At 34.5% G+C, this 20,778-nt stretch overlaps 1 protein-coding gene across 1 annotated transcript; it reads right to left on the reverse strand.

Moving 5' to 3' along the window:
- Window positions 1-18,947: 18,947 nt before the first annotated feature.
- On the reverse strand, window positions 18,948-20,510 carry LOC130820180 (RING-H2 finger protein ATL73-like). Its single transcript, XM_057685450.1, has one exon. The coding sequence runs from the start codon at window positions 20,015-20,017 to the stop codon at window positions 19,316-19,318; it is 702 nt and encodes a 233-aa protein (XP_057541433.1). The 5' UTR covers window positions 20,018-20,510; the 3' UTR covers window positions 18,948-19,315.
- Between the last annotated feature and the right edge of the window lie 268 nt (window positions 20,511-20,778).

A 20,778-nucleotide genomic window follows, 5' to 3' on the forward strand; every position in this document is an offset into this window, starting at 1 on the left:
TTATTTGTATGTGGATGATTTAATTATCGTAGGCAACAATAAGGAATATATTACGAAATTCAAGAAGAAAATGATACAAGAATTTGAAATGACAGCTCTTGAATTTCTAAATTATTTTCTAGGAATCGAGGTTCATCAAAGTTCAGAAGAAATCTTCATTTTCCAGAAGAAATACACAAAAAGCTTACTGAAGAAGTTCATGCTAGAGAATTGTAATTTTGTCACAACTCCACTTAAGGCAAATGAAAAGTTGTGCAAGGATGATGGACAAGAGGAAACATATCAGAGAATCTACCGAAGTATGATAGATAGCTTACTTTATCTTACTGTAACAAGGCCCGACTTAATGTTTGCAGCAAGTTACTTGTCAAGATTCATGCAAAGTCCTAGCCAACTTCACCTAGGAGCAACAAAGAGACTCTTAGATATGTGAAGGGTACATTAGGCTATGGTGTTTAGTTTGAATTCATGACTACTAGTCCAAGAGTTGTTGGTTTCACGGACAGTGATTAAGTAGGGTCTCTTGATGATATGAAGAGCACCTTAGGTTACACTTTTACACTAGGAAATAGAGTATTTTCTTGGTCATCTCAGAGCAAGGTACTATAGCCCAATCTACAGGAGAAGCAGAATACATTGCAACTTGTGAAGCTGTAAGTCAAGCAATATGGCTTAGGAAGATTATGTCTGATATTGGAGATTGGAGAAGTTCAAGGAGGAGCTACCGTCATTCATTGTGATATTCATTCAGCGATAGCAATTTCTAAGAATCTTATCTTTCATAGAAAGACAAAGCATATCAAGGTAAAGTATCATTTTGTCAAAAAAGCTCAGAATAATGTGAAGTCAAGCTGGTCGAAATTGATGGAGGAGATCAGTCAGCAGACATTTTCACTAAATCGCTTTCAAAGGGCAAATTTGAGAAACTTGAAGTACAAGGAATAAATACTAAAAGTCTCAAGAAGTGTTATTAAATGAGACTTGTATTGTCCCACAATTAATAAGTTTGTCACGAAGTCTAGATTAATTAGAGTACATAAATTCTCATTAAGACTAGATTAATTAGAGTACTTTAAAAGTTAAGAGTTATGAGTAGATGAAAGGCCAAAGGTTGTAACTTTTCAAGAGTTGCAATTATTATTTGCACTACAAGAAATACCATTTTTAGCAACAACAAAAGTCACTGCTAAAAATAGCTTTTCGTTGATAAAGATAATTTTTGCAACGACTTAGATTGTTGCGGGTTCAGCCGTAACTAAAAGTTTTGGCAATGACTTTCGTTGTTGCAAAAGGCTAATGTTTTTTGCAATGCCTTTTATTGTTGCAAAGATTTGTCATTACACTTCCTTAGGTCTTTATTACAACGAGTAAAGTCGTTTATAAAACTTTGTGTTTTTGGCAAGAATAGTTATCATTGTTAAAAATCCATTTTTCGCAATTATTTCACTTGTTGTAATACTTGATAGATACTATCCATTGGGGGGGATGGGCTGAAGTTCCCAGCACTATTTGTTCAAGATTCGCCACTTCAGGCATTATCTCATTGTCTAGGATAGCAAAACCATTAGATGTATCAAGAATAATTTCACTAGCACATCAACCTTAGGCTCGTTACGTTTGCTTTTGGATCTAGCTTGGAGCACTTGGAAGCCCTCCTCATCAACCTGTGGATTAGCCTTCTTTGCCTTGGTCTTTAGGACCCATTTTTGCGTGGTGCCAATTCTACATGAGCTTTCCAAGTGCTCTAGATGTTTACAATTCTTACATTGTGTAGGTTTCCAATTATATTCAACATTAACCCTCATCAGCTCATCATCTTCATTTGTAAAAGCAATTGTATCATAGAATGGGTCTGTGGTATTCAACTCGACCAAAACACGGCCAAATTGCATTTGGTCCTTGTTAAGGGTAGCATTATCTAATCTAATGACAGGGCCTAGCATTCCTGCTATGAGCTGTGATAAAATTCATTATAAGCAGATGATTTAGAATTCTGATTAGAGTTTTTTCTGTGTTTTTCATATCATTAATCAATGAATAGGTCTCCTATATATACATGTTTAATCACTAAGCTAATTATGGAAGAACAGTAAATATGGCTAACAATCAGCCTAGAATAATCTGTTGCCTAGAATAAGAGATTTCTTAAATATTTACATATTCAGTTTCCTACACTCCCCCTCAAGTTAGGTCATAGGGTCTCCAATGCCTAATTTGCATAGAGTTTCTTCAAATGCTTCAGCTGTAACAGCTTTTGTGAGGATATCTGCAAGTTGATCTTTAGATCGAACCAGAGGGAGGCTGATGATCTGATTTTCAAGTTTCTCTTTGATAAAGTGTCGATCGACCTCAACATGTTTGGTTCGATCATGTTGTACTGGATTATTGGAAATGCTGACAGATGCCTGGTTATCACAAATCAATCTGCATGCTCCTTTAGGTGGAAAGCCTAGTTCGCATAGGAGTTTTCTGAGCCACAGGATTTCCGTTACCCCTTTAGCTATCCCTCTAAACTCTGCTTCAGCACTTGATAGAGCCACTACATTTTGTTTTTTGCTTCTCCATGTAACCAAGTTTCCTCCTACCAGAGTGAAGTAACCAGATGTAGACTTTCTGCTATCTTTGTCTCCTGCCCAATCTGCATCAGTGTAAGCCATGAGATCCAGGTTACCATTATTCCCAAACAATACTCATTACAGCTTCCATGTGTTGGACTTGTGGACAATGCATGAATCTACTTACGACGCCTACCGCATATGAGATGTCAGGGCGAGTGTGAGCGAGATATATGAGTTTTCCCACAAGTTTCTGATATTGTTCTTTTTCTGCCATTTCTCCTCCCAGTTCAGTTTGTAACCCATGATTGACTGTTATTGGAGTTTCTGCTGGCTTGCAGTCAATCATTCCAGTTTCTGCCAAAAGATCAAGAATATATTTTTTTTTGGTTAATGAAGATCCCTTTCTTTGATCTTAGGACTTCAATTCCCAAAAAATATTTTAGGTTTCCCAGATCCTTCATTTTAAATTCCAAGAACAACCTCCCTTTTAGATTTTTAATCTCCTGTTCATCGTTCCCTGTGATAACCATATTGAAACAGCCCAAACCAGCGTAAACAATATATTATTATTGTCTACAAAGCACAGCGGAAGACTTATAGAAGTCTAGGCTGAATCCGACCTGTGGTTCGATAACCACAGCAACCAATATCAGAGTATTTAAAAACTTGACATAACTGTAATACAATTACTTACAACCCAGTTATAAACTAAATTAATACATTATAAAATATCTATTTTTTTTTTATTAAAAGACATGGTTTGTCAAAATATCATTATAAGTTAACCTTCCGAAAACGATGTCCTCGCAATCGCAACACATGACACATAAACGAGCAGCACATCCATCCGCACTAAAGATGGCAACCTGAAAGTGGATCTATCCCCTGTAAGAGATAGGTCCTAAAAAAAAACTGTCAACAATTGTATTGTTGAGTAATCCAACAAACTACTACATTTGTATACAAGTCATTAACAAACATTTCCAATCAAATTCCTTGTTCACTTGGTAATCATTTATAATCAATATTTTATCCAAATCAAAACTCTTTCAAAAGTCCGTTTGGTATCGACATAAATACAGTTATGAACCTTTAGTTCATAACAAATCAAAACGCGGCTATAACTTTACAAGTTAATAGCGTAAATCAAAAGGTGGCTACTACTTTTCAAGTCAATAGCCAAACAATACGGCAAATGACAAATATGATATCATTTGCGAAACAAACAAAACTTTATGTACCAAACGTATTTATTCAAAACTCATATTAAATCAATAAATTTCACAGCACTTTAAAACGTGGGAATATATGGACCGTCAGGAAGTAGGCTTGATCTAAATCCTGAGAACACGGGTGATCGTCATCACCGAAAATACGGTTCTTGCAAGAACGAAACGGGATCGGGGGCTCGAGACCGATCCGAATAACCATTACCTATTATCAAGCTATAGGATTTCACAATAATCCGGATATAAATATCCGTTGCCAATTCCCAAAAACGGACATTTTTCAATGTCGAACATTTCAATATAACACAAAACAATAATTCAATTGATTTTCTTTGAAATCAACAATCATACCTCCTTTTCATAATACAATATTTCAAGACTCGTATTTTATAAATTAGTAACATACAAAACATGCTTTTGTAATCTCATTAAATAAATACAATATTTAAAAGCTCATATATAAAAACGTATGAACATTCAAATACTTGAATTTAATTTTAAAAGATAGGATAGTAGTTTGCTTGTGGATTACCTTCCTACACCATGAATAACAGTCACTAATTAAAATACCAATCAATTCATATGTTCCCAAATTTATACTTGAACCAAACACTCATATTATTCAATTAAGATCCATAACCCAACAATACCAATCCATAAAGGGAAAACAATAAACCTAAGTTAATCTCAATTACTCAATAAATAACCTTAAACCTCCAATTTAATTTATACTTCCTAATTCCACATAATAAATTCCATTTTAGTACCATAACAGGACACTTGTTAGTAATTTGATCATAACTCTCTCATACGAACTCATCTTGGGGTGATTCAAGTGCCTACGTGATCGCGACTCGAAGCTCTACAAATATCATGAAGACAATAGAACCCAAAAACAATCAAAACTATCCCAAAATAACCAAAACAGAAGGTTCTCATTGATTTCATGACAGCTTGCTGGTATGTCATTGTTTTGAACATAACTCTCTCACACAAACTCATTTTGGAGCGATTCAAGTGCCCACGTGATCGCGACTCGAAGCTCTACAAATCTCATGAAGACACCACAACCCCAAAACGACTCTAACTATTTCAAAAACAGCAATACAAATTCGGACAGAACAAACGGAACCTCATTGTCGATTTTATGACAGTCTACTAGTATTTTGAACATAACTTCCTCATACGAAATCATCTCGGGGCGATTCAAGTGCCCACACGACCGCGACTCAAAGCTCTACAAATCTCAAGAAGACATAAGAACCCAAAAACAATCACAACTAACTCGAAAATGGCCAAAACAGAATGCTCAGTTTTTGAGCTGAAATTTCAATATCCAATACTAAATTTTTATACTAGAAACCATATAACCCACATAACCAATTCTAATCAATACTAAACACAACTCAATTACTAATTAAACTCATATACTCTAATTAAATTCAAGTTCATACCCAAATTGAATCCACATACCAAATTGAATCCACATACCAAACTACTTTAAAACATTCAATTAATACTTAAATAGAGTAGTTTGTGGATTACCTCAATCACCATTGAAGGACCCTTCAACTTTCAATCTTGATGAACTTCAATTTGAGTCACAAAATTCCCAAATCAATTTACAAAATCCTAACATTTAAATTTGAAAACAAAACAACAAAAGAAGGAAAAGTGGTTACCAACAATAAAGGAAGGAGCAGAAGTAGTTGCTGTTGGTGGTGGAGCTCGTGGCTGGGCTTGGTTGTGCCGCCGCTGTGGGTGAGGGGAGTGGAACGTGAGAGAAGAGGGAAGGAGGCAGTGTTGAGAGATTGAAGGAATAAAAGATGAGGATGAAGAAAGAAATGGGGAAGGGGTGTAAGGTGTACTGATTTGGTGTTGTTTTAATATGAGGGAGTAAGGGTATGTCGGTTAGTTTGTGGTAAAATGGTTTTATTTTTAGCTTTGACCTATTAAATTCTATTAAAGTCGTCTCGTCGTAAGACAATTTTATATAAGACATGCTGTAAGGGTACAATAGACGATTTATAAAATAAGTAATTGGTAGTATAAATAAAGATTACATTTAGGAATTTATTTTTCAATACTTTATTTAAATTTATTTTTATAAAGATAAGATAGTAATCAATTAATAAATATAATCAAAATACACTTTTATCGAAGTATTCTTTATACGAATCTTATACATTAAATAAAATATACCTCGTTCTTGAAAATGTTAACAAATGAAATACTCGAGTCAAGATTATCAAAATAATAGTATTATTACTCGAATTAACATACTTAATAACCTCAATCAGCTTAATCACTTATAATTAAGCTTTATTAAATGTAGCCTATTTCACATATCATCTACATATATTATGAGACAAGTGATCTGATTTCCTCTCCTTTTGAGGAACAAGGTGTGATCTGAATTACTCTGCTTGTACCCGAACTTTTTCATTGCAGCCGTGAACCTCCCAAACCAAGCTCTAGGTGACTGTTTTAGACCATATAAAGCTTTCCTAAGTTTGCACCCCTCATTTTCTCCAAAATCATCTGTAAACCCTGGAGGAGCCCTCATATAAACTTCTTCCTCGATCTCCCCATGAAGAAAAGCATTCTTTACATCAAACTGGTACAAAGGCCATTCTCTGTTAGCAGCTATAGACAACAAGACCCTGATAGTGTCAATCTTCGCAACCGGAGAGAAGGTTTCAGAGTAGTCTATCCCATATGTTTGAGTATATCCTTTCGCAACAAGACGAGCTTTGTATCTTTCAATTTTCCCATCAGCATGATACTTAATGGAGAACACCCATTTACAGCCCACAGTGTTCTTCCCTCTAGGCAAAACACATTTTTCCCAAGTATTATTTCTATTAAGTGCTGTGATTTCATCTTCCATGGCTTTTCGCCACTTTGGATCTTGGAGAGCTTCATCAACGTTTCGGGGAATTGTATTGTAGTAGAGGGAGGCTTTAAAGGCAACGGCAGATTTCGACAAAATTCCAGCTTCACTTTGACTTACTGGATATCGGGAGCGATGTGCCTCATACTCAGGATCATATCTTTTGGGAGGAACTCCCCTGGTTCTCCTGGGAGGAAGTTCATATCTGCAATTCTCACTGGAGGAAGGCACACTAGAGGAATGTATATTGCCATTAGTAACAATAGGACTATCACAGATTGGTGGATCAGAATTTACCTCTATCTCGGGAGAATCTCGGGACGGCTCAGACAAGACAGGAATGATAGGAGGAGAAGGTGGTATTAATGTGTCAGTGGAGACATCGGTGGGATTACCTACTTCCTCTTTGTAGTCTATAGCAAAAGGACGTATTAACCAGCTTAGGTCTTCACCCTTAGTCTCCCCCTGAAGACTAAACTGGGAATAGTAATAGGAGTCTTCAAAGAAGTCACAATCAAGGGTAGTATACATTTTGTTATAGATGGGGTCAAAACATCGATATCCCTTTTGTGTAGCCCCGTACCCAAGGAAAACACATTTGATTGCTCGTGGTTCGATTTTGTGTCGAGTATGAGTAGGTAAGTGCACATACACAACACATCCAAAAATGCGAGGAGGAAGGGAATGAGAAGGGGGAATGGTAGTATGGGATCGAAGTGTTTCAAGGGGAGTTTTGAACTGGAGGGTTTTGGTAGGGAGACGATTGGTGATGTAAGCGGCAGTGGAGATAGCTTCGGGCCAAACATGTGCAGGGGTTTTGGCCTCGAACATTAAGGCTCGGGAAATTTCAAGAAGGGTACGGTTCTTCCGTTCCGCAACTCCGTTTTGTTGTGGAGTGTACGGGCAGGAAGATTGGTGGATAAGCCCATGTGTGGAAAAAAAATCCTGAAATTTTTGGTTCATGTACTCCCTCCCATTATCTGATCGAAGAATCTTTGGCTGTGTTTGGAATTGAGTTTGAAGCATATTATAAAATTTGACAAAGGTATCAAAAACTTCAGTTTTATGTTTAAGAAAATAAACCCAACACATACGAGTGCAATCATCCACAAACGTAATAAAATAAGACAAACCATGAGTATGAAAAGTAGGAGCTGGGCCCCAAACATCAGAATGGATCAAATCAAAAGGTTTACTACTACGAGACATACTAGGAAAATACGACTGTTTGTGACTTTTAGCTAGCACACAGGCTTCACAGTTCAAAGTTTGATTAGAATTATTAAACAATGGAAAAAGACGTTTTAAGTACCCTAGTGAGGGATGACCTAGACGCCTATGCCACATCCACATTTGCTGTTCATTCGACCCATGAGTAAGCAAAGTATGACCCTTGTGAGTCTCCTCGTCCACATAATACAAGCCTCCTCGCTCAGTACCACGCCCAAGGATCTTCCCTGTCTGAGTGTCCTGCACAATACAAGCAGTAGATGTCATAAGAACAGTACAATTAAGTTCTTTTGTTAATTGACTAATCGATAATAATTTATGAGATAAACTCGGGATTAGGAGACAATTCTTTAAATGTAAGGACGATGAAACATGAACCGGGCCGGTATGGTGGACTTCTACTCTCTCCCCATTAGCAGTTTGTATATGAGTTCGGGTTTTGTCCCCAATAGATACAAGATCGTGAGGATCAAATGTCATTGTGTCTGTTGCCCCGCAATCGAATATCCATTGTGATGACGGGGGGTTACAAAAGAGCCCAAAAACAGTTGGGCTTGGGATATTGGGTTGAGGTTTTTCGTGGGTGGGTATTTCTAGGGTTTGGTGAGTATAAATACTCACGTTTGGCAAGTATTGAAACCCTCCCTCCCCTGTTTCTCTCTCTTTCGTCCCGATTACTGTTTCTCTTTCTTCCGTTTTTCTTCCTGTTTTCTCCATTGTTGTTTCACCTGTGTTACCTTCCATGGCCTTTTCTCCCTTAGGGTAGTGGGTAGTGTCAGGCGCCGTGGTGGTGGAGACGCCAGTAGTTGCGTGTGCCTTGCCGCCGGTTCGTGGCTGGGCCTTGGTGGCGGCCTTCCTCTGCTTGTGTTCGTCCCACCACTCCGGAAAGCCTATAAGTTTAAAGCAACCCTCCTTTGTGTGTCTTGTTCCACCACAGTGACTGCATCTGAGGTGAGATTTGTCTTCTTCCTGCCGGTATGACGGTCTACCGGACCGGTTTCTTGCCACTAGCCCACTACCTATTTCTGAGGGACCCGGTCCCAGTGATGAAGCGTGGGTCATGATCCCACGTCTGTTGATTTCTCTCCGGATGGCGGCGTAGGCTGCTTCCACGCTTGGTAGTGGATCTTGGTTAAGTAAATCTCTCCTTTCTTTGTCGAATGTATCGTTAATTCCGGCCAGGAATTGAAATAACCTTTGTTTTTGTATGAAGGTATTGAATATGGTTATGTCTTCAGCACATTTCATAGGGTTTGGCATACGACGGTCGATTTCTTTCCACAAAGTGTCTAGACAGCCATAATATTCTTCTATGGACCCTTGATTTTGTTTAACTGAACTTGCTTTCGAACTTAGATCGAAGATCTAAAGTTCATCATGACCACTAGCCAAAAGGATTGTAATCCCATTCCATAAGTCATACGCTGTTGTGTAATCAAGAAATTGGTTTATGAGTTCTGATTCAATGTTTGATATGATCCAGGACAAAACCATTGAGTCCTGTTGCTTCCATTTCAGGTAATTTGCATCAGTTGATGAAGGAGGGGTGTCGATGATGTGTTTGAGACGCCCTCTTCCTTCAAGTGCAATTTTCATTAAACGGCACCATTTAGAGTAATTCTGGTAATTCAACTTTTCAGTGACCCTCAGATCTGAGGTTGATTGTTCATTGGCTGTATTGAGTTTTTGCATTTTTTGAAACAGTTGGAACATTTGTTCCAATTGTTCCATGTTCATCAATTGCTGGTTTGCGTCTGACTTCGATTCTGATTCAGACATATTTGGGGATTGTGTTTCGTAGGTAAATGATGATAGCCAACAGTGTCGTCGGTCCCCGGAAAACACCTTATGGCTCTAATACCATGATAAAAGTCATTATAAGCAGATGATTTAGAATTCTGATTAGGGTTTTTTCTGTGTTTTTCATATCATTAATCAATGAATAGGTCTCCTATATATACATGTTTAATCACTAAGCTAATTATGGAAGAACAGTAAATATGGCTAACAATCAGCCTAGAATAATCTGTTGCCTAGAATAAGAGATTTCCTAAATATTTACATATTCAGTTTCCTACAAGCTGCAAGCACTGTTCCCCCCAATAATGCATACCAAGCCTAGGGAATTTTACCCAAACAAGGATTCAAGATAGACTCTCCTTTTCATAGGAAGTGTTCTTAGTCCAAGGGCGCACAACAAAGGGTTTTCTATCAAAGAGAATACCATTCGATTCACAGGCTTTTTGTTTGCCTTTTTGTGTAAAGATTATACTTTATTCAATATACTAATTCAATCCTAAATATTTTTAGTTGCACATAATTAAAATTATAAAAATTATTATTAATAAATTTTACATTGAGACAAATCAAACAATATTCCAATTAACTATATTTTAACATCAGAAAATCAAATGAGACAAATAATTTTTTTATCTTTCGTGTAGATGAATTTTGTTATCATTTTTACATTAAGTTGATATACACATACGACCATTGTGTTTATTTACTTTTATTATCTTTGTAAAATTATTAGTAAGATAATTAAATGATAAATATATGATTTATGGTGGAATAATAAAATTTACAATATAATATTTTAAATTTAAATATGTATTATTACTTATATAGTAGGAGTAATATACATACATGTGTCGTTATTATTTAATCCCGTTCATAACGTAATTAAATCCCTTTTTCCTAATTTAGCAAGATTGATTAAAAATATATTATACATATGTTATAACAAAATTTTTTGGATACCTGTAGCACGGATAAATACCTAATTTATTCTTGATTTGCATATGGACAAGTGGTTAATAATCTTTCATAATTGTTGATGTATTTGCTTCGCTTTGGTTTATTTTTCCATTCTCTGATTTTGGTTTGGGAAACTTGGTGTAAGGTTTGATTTCTTTTGCTGCTAAATAAATATCCTAGTTTTTTGGGTTCTCCCACCCAAGTGTTCAATGAATTGTCTTAATGAATGTAAAGCATAATGAACGACTCTAATGAAATGACACTAGTTTAAATCATTAAGAGAAAGATTGTTTGCAATTGGGTTGAAGATCCCAACATATTTAGTTTTTTCTAAATTAGTCAATTGAATTTTAAACCTCCTTACCAATGGTGCAGAAAGTGAAAATTGATTTTACAAGCTTGTGGGATAATCTCTGAAACTAATTGTGCAGAAAGTAATTGATTTTACAAGCTTGTGGGATAATCTCTGAGACTAATTGTGCAGAAAGTAATAATTCATCAAATTCATGTAAGTATTTACATATTGTTTTTGTTCATGTATGAGAAACTAATTTATGATGAAGATAAATAACCATTCAATTTCTAATTTGTTTTTCCTATTAAAATTTGAGTAACTTTGTTTTTTTTTAATTGCTTGGCAAAAGGAATCTAGATTGATTGTCTTTGACTTTTTAACTTCCTAGAAACCAACTTGTATCATTCCTTAACCGCTATAAATAACTGAAATTATTTTGGCTAATTTCATTGATCTATTTCAATGGAGTAGATAAGTACACTTGAATTATTATTGGTGTCAAAATTTGTATTTTTTTATTTTTTTTTATTTTCTTTTTGTTTATAGACATACAAATTATAATATGCTATTTTTTCTTTGTAGGTAAATGAATTTTGAATTCTAAAAGCTGACGTTGTTATATCAATACAGTAGATTTGAAAAAAATATACTCATGTTTACTAGGAAGACGATGAATTTATATTAGTTTTATATTAAAAAGAATAATAGCTAGTGTTTTTATTTTATATATAGTGTGTTTAATTTAGTAAATAAACTATATTACTTTGAACTATGTATAAATAATTTTGAGGAAGGATGTATTAAAGATTCATTACTAATAAAATATTACTTTAACCACGAGTCTAATTATACAAATGATTTGTAACCACATGTTGTGAATGTGGTAGACTAAGATAATTTACCACAGGTTATGGTATGCGGCAAAGAATATGTTTAGCCACGTGCTAATTTATGTGGTAGAAGAATATGATTAGCCACGAGTAAATACATGTGGCAGAAGAATATAATTAGCCACAGGTGAATACGTGTAGCAGAAGAATATGATTAGCCACGGGTTATTCCTGTGGCAGAAGAATATAACTAGCCATGGGATCTCCCTTAGAAGAAAAAAAAGAGTTTATACCACAACCATGACTTTCCCATGATAATAAGCTAGCCACAATCACTTGTACCACAGTAGTCTCTAACTTGAATTCTCGTGGTTGGGCATCATAGCCACTAGAAATTCTTACTTGTGCCACGACTGCAACTTTAGCACAAGTGATGATTTGTAGTAGTCTGTTGTTGTGGGGAGTGAGTTTGATAAACTTCTGTGCAGTTTGACTTGCTATTTAGTGAGTCAGGTCTAGCTAATGACCTTAAAGAAGTGCTTGTTGGGAGGCGACCCAACTGTAAATATTAGTTTTTTTTTTATATTTGTTATTGTTCATTGGATTGCATTTTTGCTAGTCAGTATCACGTTTGGTTTGCAATGTTGTTTGCCTATTCTTAGAACTCGAAGATCAAAACGATCGTTAGTACCACCCAACCTTAGTCCCAGTGTTTTGATTGATCTTAATGAAGACAAGGGTTGGTAGTAACTCTCTCATGAAAGCAAACCTACCAAGCAAACAAGGCTCGAAATAGAAAGAAGGCTAAGAAAAAGAAGATGGCTCGATCTTAGCTTGGGGGAGCCTTACATTTGAGTCCACGTCCTAGTGACCTCGATGCTAAGTTGTTTACCTCCGCTACCTCTCGCGCGTGAAGATTTTTGGGTCATCGCGCCGGCGGCGATGGAGATGCTAGGACTGAGCCCATCTCTAAGTCAAGTAAGTTTTTATGTTTTTGAGCTGGTGTTAGCTGTGTCGAACTTACCATCGTTAAATAAAAGTACTTGCGGGAGATAACCTGATATTAGTTTAGTTTTGTTTTCTTTGCTTGGATATAGTGCTTATAATGCCAATCTTTCTCTTAATGGTATTCTAGTTCACCTTTTCCTAAGTGCCAAGACGACTCTTAAGCTGGTTTGGGGGAAGGGTCTAGTGTTTTCAAAGCTTCGAAAGATCCGCATTATTGTCACTATTGTCTTAGTTTTGGCTTTAGTTATTGCATGATTAGTTTGTTGTTTTTTTTGATGTGTTGAGTTGTGAAACTGGCATGCAAGCTTTTGTTGTGTACATTATAGTGGTCATATACATAATCATGTTTTCCTAGCCTTGAGCATGTTTTGGAAATGAGTGATTGACTGTTATCAACCTGACTTGGGGGATCTGAGCTTGTTTGGTTTGTGGCTTGGATGACTACTTATTAAGGCGCATTTCAAATATTGTAGTTAAGATTGAGCCTTATAAGACTCCACTGCGAGTCTTATGTTATTGAGTGCTAGTTTGGGAATCTAAGAATTGGTTTTGTTCTCCTCCAGTATCGTCTGGTTCTCTAAAGGCCAAGGATGATAACACGTTTGTTAGTTATAGCTACATAGCCAAATTGCCTACTATGTACATCAGTTAACTTTAGGTTAAGCCAAGTTTGTGCCTTTACCTTTTTCTTTGTAGACACACTATTTAACTCTACATAAGCCAAATGTTCCCTCTCTTTATCTAGAGGATAATTAAGCGATTATGGTGGCGTTTATGTGTGTTATATTGTGGTGTAGGCTTTTGGTTAGCATAGTGGTTGTTAGTTTGTTATGACTCTATGCATCATATTTTGCTCAGTTGGTTCTCCCTTTTTCCTCTTGTGCTCTCCAAATTGATTTATATATATTCATTGATTAAGAAAATCAATAAAAGAAATGGACTAAGTGTGCAAAGAGATATGAGCATGAAAAACACAAAAAGAAGAAAATGTGATAAAATTAAAAATTTTAGGAATAAAATTAATGTTATATATTAGAGTTCATTTGTGCGTATTTGATGCTTTTGGGTTGATGTTGATGTTAGAGGTTGTGGTTATTGGTTTTATTGTCTTGGATCGCTTGCTATCCTGTATGTTAGCACTACATTCCCAAAGTTTACCTACCTTAACCCTAGCAAATACAACCCTTTTTCCAAACCTATTCGACTTGGCCTGATTAGTGAGTTCTATGCTGGAGAGTAGATACGATAAAACTGTCGAGATTTTTCCCCATTTAGGTGTTTGATTGCGGTCTCATCTTTAATCGGACAATTTTGTGTGGAACACATACCTTATCAAACACAAGAGCATATTAGAAATTTCCCACTTTTTTTAGGAAATAACCTTGAGAGCATAGACTTGTGACCTCATTAAGTAGGGGTGGCAAGACCTATGTTGTAGCTTGCTTGGAGATCCCGAATCCTTGAAAAACGTAGTTCTTCTTAGTCTTATGCTCTCTTGAGCCCATTGTACTTGCAAACCCATGGCTAGGGAAGAGTTATATGCGTACACAGCTTGCATTATATTGTTTTCCGCTCGCCTTGTTTTTATTTGCTTTAGGTTTGTTTTGCCCCGTGCTTTCATGTTGCCCTACTAGTTCATTTGCTTGGGACTAAAATAGGTTTCGCTTACGGGAAGTTAATGTGCTCATTTTAGAGCACGTTTACAACTCCGTTTTATAGTCGAGTCTCGCCTTTTTCAATTGATATTATACACATTACACGTGATTTTACCTTATTATTATTTTCGGGTTGTTTCGTGGTTATTTCAAGTGTTTTCGAAGACATCGAGATCAAATTCCATGCGTTCGAGACTTTGGCACACATTTTGAGAATTGGAGAACTGTAACACCCCATCCCCTCGGACTGCCGATGACTACTCATGGAGACTGTAGACTAGCCCCACAGACTGGCCCCATGCCTAGACGTATCGCGACTTGGGTTATATACACTAGCATAGTAATCATAAAGTTCTACTAAAAGTTTTTTACAAGTTCCAACATAATTATGTACATCACTAGGCGGGCGATCTAATGATTGGTAGTAAAATCCAATTACTTTAGTAAGGAGTTCTTTCTTAAAACATGGGTTTAAAATTGTCGCAATTCCATAAATAAAAGGAAAATCAGTAAAATATGTCTTCCACTTGTCAATCATATCTGCAAGAATCGGCTTTAAATATGTGTTACTATCATCATGCGAATGTTTAAGAAGATGATAAAAAATAGTAATACATTCACTTATTACTAAGTGGACTTTTGGTTCATAAACATATGAAAAAATCTTAGTTGCATGGTCATACGTTTCTAATATTTTCCGTACACCTATAGTTAGTTCCCATGTGTCATCACTTATGTAACTATCTGCACACTCACTATAAAGTTGTGTTATAACTGGACGATAAGCAATCTCTTTTTTTTAATAAATCGTGGGTTGAGCCCCAACGTGTAGGAGTTCCTAATGACCAATACACTTCTTTTAGTTGATAATGGTCACATAATTGCTTATATCTTCTCTTTACCTGTCCAACTCTAAGCCACTTCACTATGTCTCTAATGGATCCAATAAATTACTTAATTGTTTAATACCTGCTTGGCAAGATAAGTTTACTATATGAGCACAACAACGTACGTGTAATAATCTACTCCCAAGGATAATACTAAAGGCAGGTTCGTTATACAAAAGTTCGATGCATTTAATGTTGGCGGTTGCATTATCGTTAGAACAACAAAATATCTTATCTAACAAGTTCCATTCTTTACATATCTCTATTAATCTGTATTTTATGTTTTTACCCGTGTGTCTTTCGAGCATTACCTCAAAAGCAATTATTCTTTTTTGAATAATCCAATTTTGATCTATCTAATGTGCTGTTACACACATATAAGCTTCTAAATGCGGGGGAGAAGACCAAATATCAGTTGTTATGCTAACCCTACCATTAAAAGATTTAAACATTTCTACTAATTCATAACGCATTGATTCATATAATTTTGTGCGTCGTTTAAGAATGTTCCTAGAGATTGCTCTATATTGTGGTTGCAAAGTTTTTCTAGTGTAATGCTCGTATGCCCTACTTTCACCATGGTTAAATGGCAATTCATCACAAATTACTTATTTAGAAAATTCATCAATCATATCATTACGATTATATTTAAAAGGCATACCTCTGCTGGGAATGTCCCACTGTCGGCATACCTCTACAAATTATATATTTTGAAAATTCATCAATCAAATTACCATGAGCTTGTCTTTGTTGTTGTTGTTGTTGTTGTTGTTGTTGTTGTTGTTGTTATTCATGTGATCTCGTTGATGATTGTCGATATCTATGTATCCCAATAGTGGTCGTTGGTTCCTCTTTTTGTTCTTGTTCTTCTTCAATTTGTATTTCTCTTTCCATGTCTTCTGCATAATCTTGTAATTCTTGATCGTACCCTTCTGGATAATTTGGTTCATAATTATAATTACTAACCGAAGGTGTTGTTGATACCGACAGAGTTGAAGTGGCCTTTCTTTTGGAGCTAGCACCTCCCAATGATTTTGCCACTTTAGTAATTTTTTTAGAGGCTTTTTTCAAAAATGAAGACATGATAATATTGAAATAATAATGGAATTAAGAAATAAATAAATGATTAAAAGACTAATTATGTAATTAACTAAATTAATAAATAATTAAAAGACTAATTATGTAATTAAGAGAATAATTGTGTAATTAAGTAGAGAGACTAGGAAAAGAGATGAGTTGTGAATGAAAATGATTGAAAGTGATGTGTATTTATAGTAAAAATCACAACGGCTAGTTAACGACTACTTTTGGACGGTTCCAAAGAACCACTGGGCCAGTTCACCCGGCCGGTTCCGGTTCCGGTTCCAAGGAATCGTAGCGCCGGTTCACCCAGTCCGGTTCCGGTTCCAAGCAATCGGTGGTCCGGGTGAACCGGCTCGCGGTTCTTAGGTCCGGTTCAAGCAGTTTTTTCCGGCGATTTCACAGTTCCGGCAACTTTTTTTTCAGCGGTTTCATGGTTTCGCGGTTCGAGCCGGTTCGGAACCTGTCGCGAACAGTTCTGGTTCTAAGACGGTTTTGAGCGGTTCGGGACTAGTTCGGTTCCGGGTAACCCGCTCCATGGCCATCACTACTTGTATACGGTAGAAGTAAGAATTATTTTGGAAAATTGCCTAGTTCGTTATATGAATCACGTAAATTTTGGATGCATGACGCTTGGGACGTGCGATATTTTGGGATATGAATTAATAATGAGAATCGGTATTAGTTTAGATAATTTATCTAGTTGGTTATATATTATTTATTAATTAATTTCATTGTCTATTTATATAAAGATTGTAGGTTGCTTTCAAATAAATAAGTCGTTGCGAAAAATGTTTCATGTTTTCTGCAATGATAATACTCGTTGCTAAAAATAGTAATATTAAATATCACTTAATTTTTTTTCCTACAATATTGTTGCAAAAGATAACCTATCATGTGAAAGATAGATATTTAACAACGATCAAAGTTGTTGCCAAAAATGCAAAAGGTGTGGGAACCACTTTGTTTCGTTGCAATTAAGGTGGTAGGAATTGCATCGACATTGTTTTTGCAACAATAAAAGTCATTGCGAAAAAGGCATACTTTTGCAACTACCTAAGTCGTTGCTAAAACCTTTAGCTACTGCCGTACTCGCAGAAACTAAAATCGTTGCAAAAAACATTTTTAGCAACAATTTTTTTTTTGTTGCTAAAAACGATTTTTCTTGTAGTGGGCTGATTTATAGTGCAAAAAACATTTACTGGTGTTTTTATCTATTGTTTTCCAACGATGTAAGTTGCTTATATATTATTCAAACTAAGGCCATGACTAGTTTATCTAATTTTTATTCATTCAACTAGTTTTTTCTAATTAAAGTGATTTTTACTATTCAAAATTGATTTTTACTAATTATACTCATTTTTCTTGATTTTTACTAATCAAAATTGAGTTTTTGAGATTGTAATCTATGTTTAGTCATAAATTATAAATGTGTTGTAATGATTAAAACTGATTCATACTGATTGTAACTGATTTTTATTTTTAGTGACGATAATTGATTTTTGTTGGTTGAAACCGAACTTTACTAATTGCTACAAATTTTTTACTAGTTACTTACTTTTTAAGTTGAATTTATTAAACAGAGTCTAAAAATATCAATATCTAATTTAATACATGATTTTTTTGTGTTGATTATCATCAAAATATATGGTTTATCTACAATTACTACACTAATTATATCACTTGGGCAAGGAAAAAGTGTAGTATGGACTTTGTACACACTAATATTAGTGTGGACTAATATTTATACTCCCCTTTACTTCACTTTTATACTCTTTACACTTCACCCCACTCCACTCCTCTTCACTTCACTCCACTCTACTCTACTCTACCCTTATACTCTTACACTCTACTTCACTCTTAAAAAATTTTAAAAATAACAAAAAATTTAAAATAAAAAAAATTAAAGATTAAAAAATTAAAAATTAAAATTAAAATTTAAAAAATAAAAAATTTAATAATTTAAAAAATTAAAAATTAAAGAATTAAAAAAAAATTAAAAATTAAAAAATTAAAATTAAAAATAAAAATTAAACAAATAAATTAAATTAAAATTTTTTTTTCAAAAAGTTTATTTTTCAATTATTTTAGAGTATGTAATAAAGAGTGAAGAGGGTGAAGAGAGTAGGAATAGAAATGTTAAAATTTGGTCCACTTTATTTTAGTGTGTACTAAATTCACATAAGAGTTTCTCGTTGGTCGAGTACAACCGGTCTTTAATAAACGTTTAGGTGCAAGACTGCAAGGAAAATTTATGATGAACTAAATTTTTTTTAATAAATTATTACAATGATAAATTATTGTGATAAATTTAATAACATTATCTTTTGTATACAAAATTTTAATTTTATAACACCAAGTTCATGGATCAATTACTAATCTCAACCATTCTTGTCCTTAGTGAAAATTCTCGCATTGTTCTACGATTAAAGTAAAGTAGCCACACTTAGGAGAATTAAGATTTGAGACCATAGTAAAAAATAAATTCAAACACATAAGCTATGAAAACTAAGATAGAATCACTGTTAGTTGTTTCTATTATTTGAACATGATAAAATAATTAGAAAAATATAAACATGTATTATGTTCTGTATGTAAGACAACAAAGCTAGCTAGGAAACTTGAAAACAAATATTCATCCTTGGTTCCTAGCCATAATTAATTAGCTCATAGACTAATCCCTAATAATAAGTTCTTACATAGAGTTTTTTTATAGGAAATGTAGCCAATTCACGAAAATGATTCTCATCATGAGCAAAAAATAAATCCCTTGGTACTGTCCACGTGTGACGGAATTGACTCATATATTTTGAATAGCACTTTATCATTATTATCGTCATATTCAGTGTATTTACTGGTAGTTATTGTAAATATTCTAATTAAAACGGAGGGATTAAATCCTAACAAAATCTTCCCTTTCAAGTGGCTCAATATTATCACCATTCAACTCCCTAGAAGATGCTGATGCTGATGCGGATGCGGATGCTGATACTGAAGTTGATGATGTTGATGCTGATACTAATGATAATGATGATGATGATGATAAAGTATGATCATCACAATGAGATCCAATGAGTATCTGACAAGTGTCAACCAAAGACTGCCTACAAGTAGGGCAAGAAGAATGAGACTTAAGCCACAAATCAATACACTTAACATGAAAACTATGATTACACTTTGGCAAAATCCTCACTCTTTCTCCTTCTTTGAATTCATACAAACATATTACACATTCTGTACTTATAATAAACCCTTCAATCTCCTTCTTCATTTTCTCTGAGTATTTCACTTTTGGAATTGAATTTAATGCCCTTTTATCCACACCATTTCTAACAACCACCTTATTATTTAGGTTATTAGCCTCATCTATTTGATTAGTAATCCAAATTAAGCACTTAAACATACACCTAATACAAATAGAGAATACTAACAAGCATAAAAACCCTGAAAAACAATAAGTCATTATATTATTAAAATCAAAGGACTCAGATGTGTCTATTTTCGTCGTAGCGGAGTTGAACTGGTGGCCTAGTGGTGGTTGTGCTGGTGTTGGATCATGCAATGGGGAATGCAACAACATTTTTCTAGCAAACATATTTTTTAAATGTTTGATAAAAATATTAGTGGGGTTTTTGAGAGGAAAATTTTGATTGTTATTATAGCTTAAGGTATATAAAAATGGTTATGGGTTCATGTTGTTTTATATAAAGAATATAAGTAGTGATGAAGAAGACGATATATATATTGTCCTAGCTAGATTCTAACATTTTAATGGAATGTTTTTGTTATTATTAGAGTATATATGGTGTGGGTATGGTTGCTTGTTGAATCTTTATCACTATATATATTACAATAAACCATAGAATTAAAAGACATAAAATTATTATACTAAAAAACATAGGCCTTGTTTTATATGTTAAAATGAAGTTTGAGAATTGAGGTGGTGAGAAATCTTAAAAAATATATTGTGGTTGATATTTTAATAAAAGTACAATTGTTTGTAGAGTTGAACATTTGTACTGGTGATGGAATGTAAACCCAAAGATATCTACGTCTAAAACATTGTCTTATTAGACATATCCTAGCTATAAGAAATTATGGTCATAGTTTCAAGGGAAAAAAGGACAACTAAAATTGTTTTTTTTTTTTTTTTTTTTGTTAAAAAAGCAGAAGAAAGAACAAGTTTTTGCTTTTTTGTTTTTGGTTCTGTATTTGTTTTACATAGAAATTGAAGTACAATTTGATTCATTCATGAAACTTTTAAAAAACTCTCATAAAAAATTCTTTAAGCTTGAGTTGAATTTTCTATCTTGGGCACTAAGACAATGATCTCTTATAGAGTCGAGTTAAGATCAA

The sequence above is a fragment of the Amaranthus tricolor genome, chromosome 8, assembly GCF_026212465.1.
Source record: "Amaranthus tricolor cultivar Red isolate AtriRed21 chromosome 8, ASM2621246v1, whole genome shotgun sequence".
In the NCBI taxonomy this organism is placed as follows: Eukaryota; Viridiplantae; Streptophyta; class Magnoliopsida; order Caryophyllales; family Amaranthaceae; genus Amaranthus; species Amaranthus tricolor.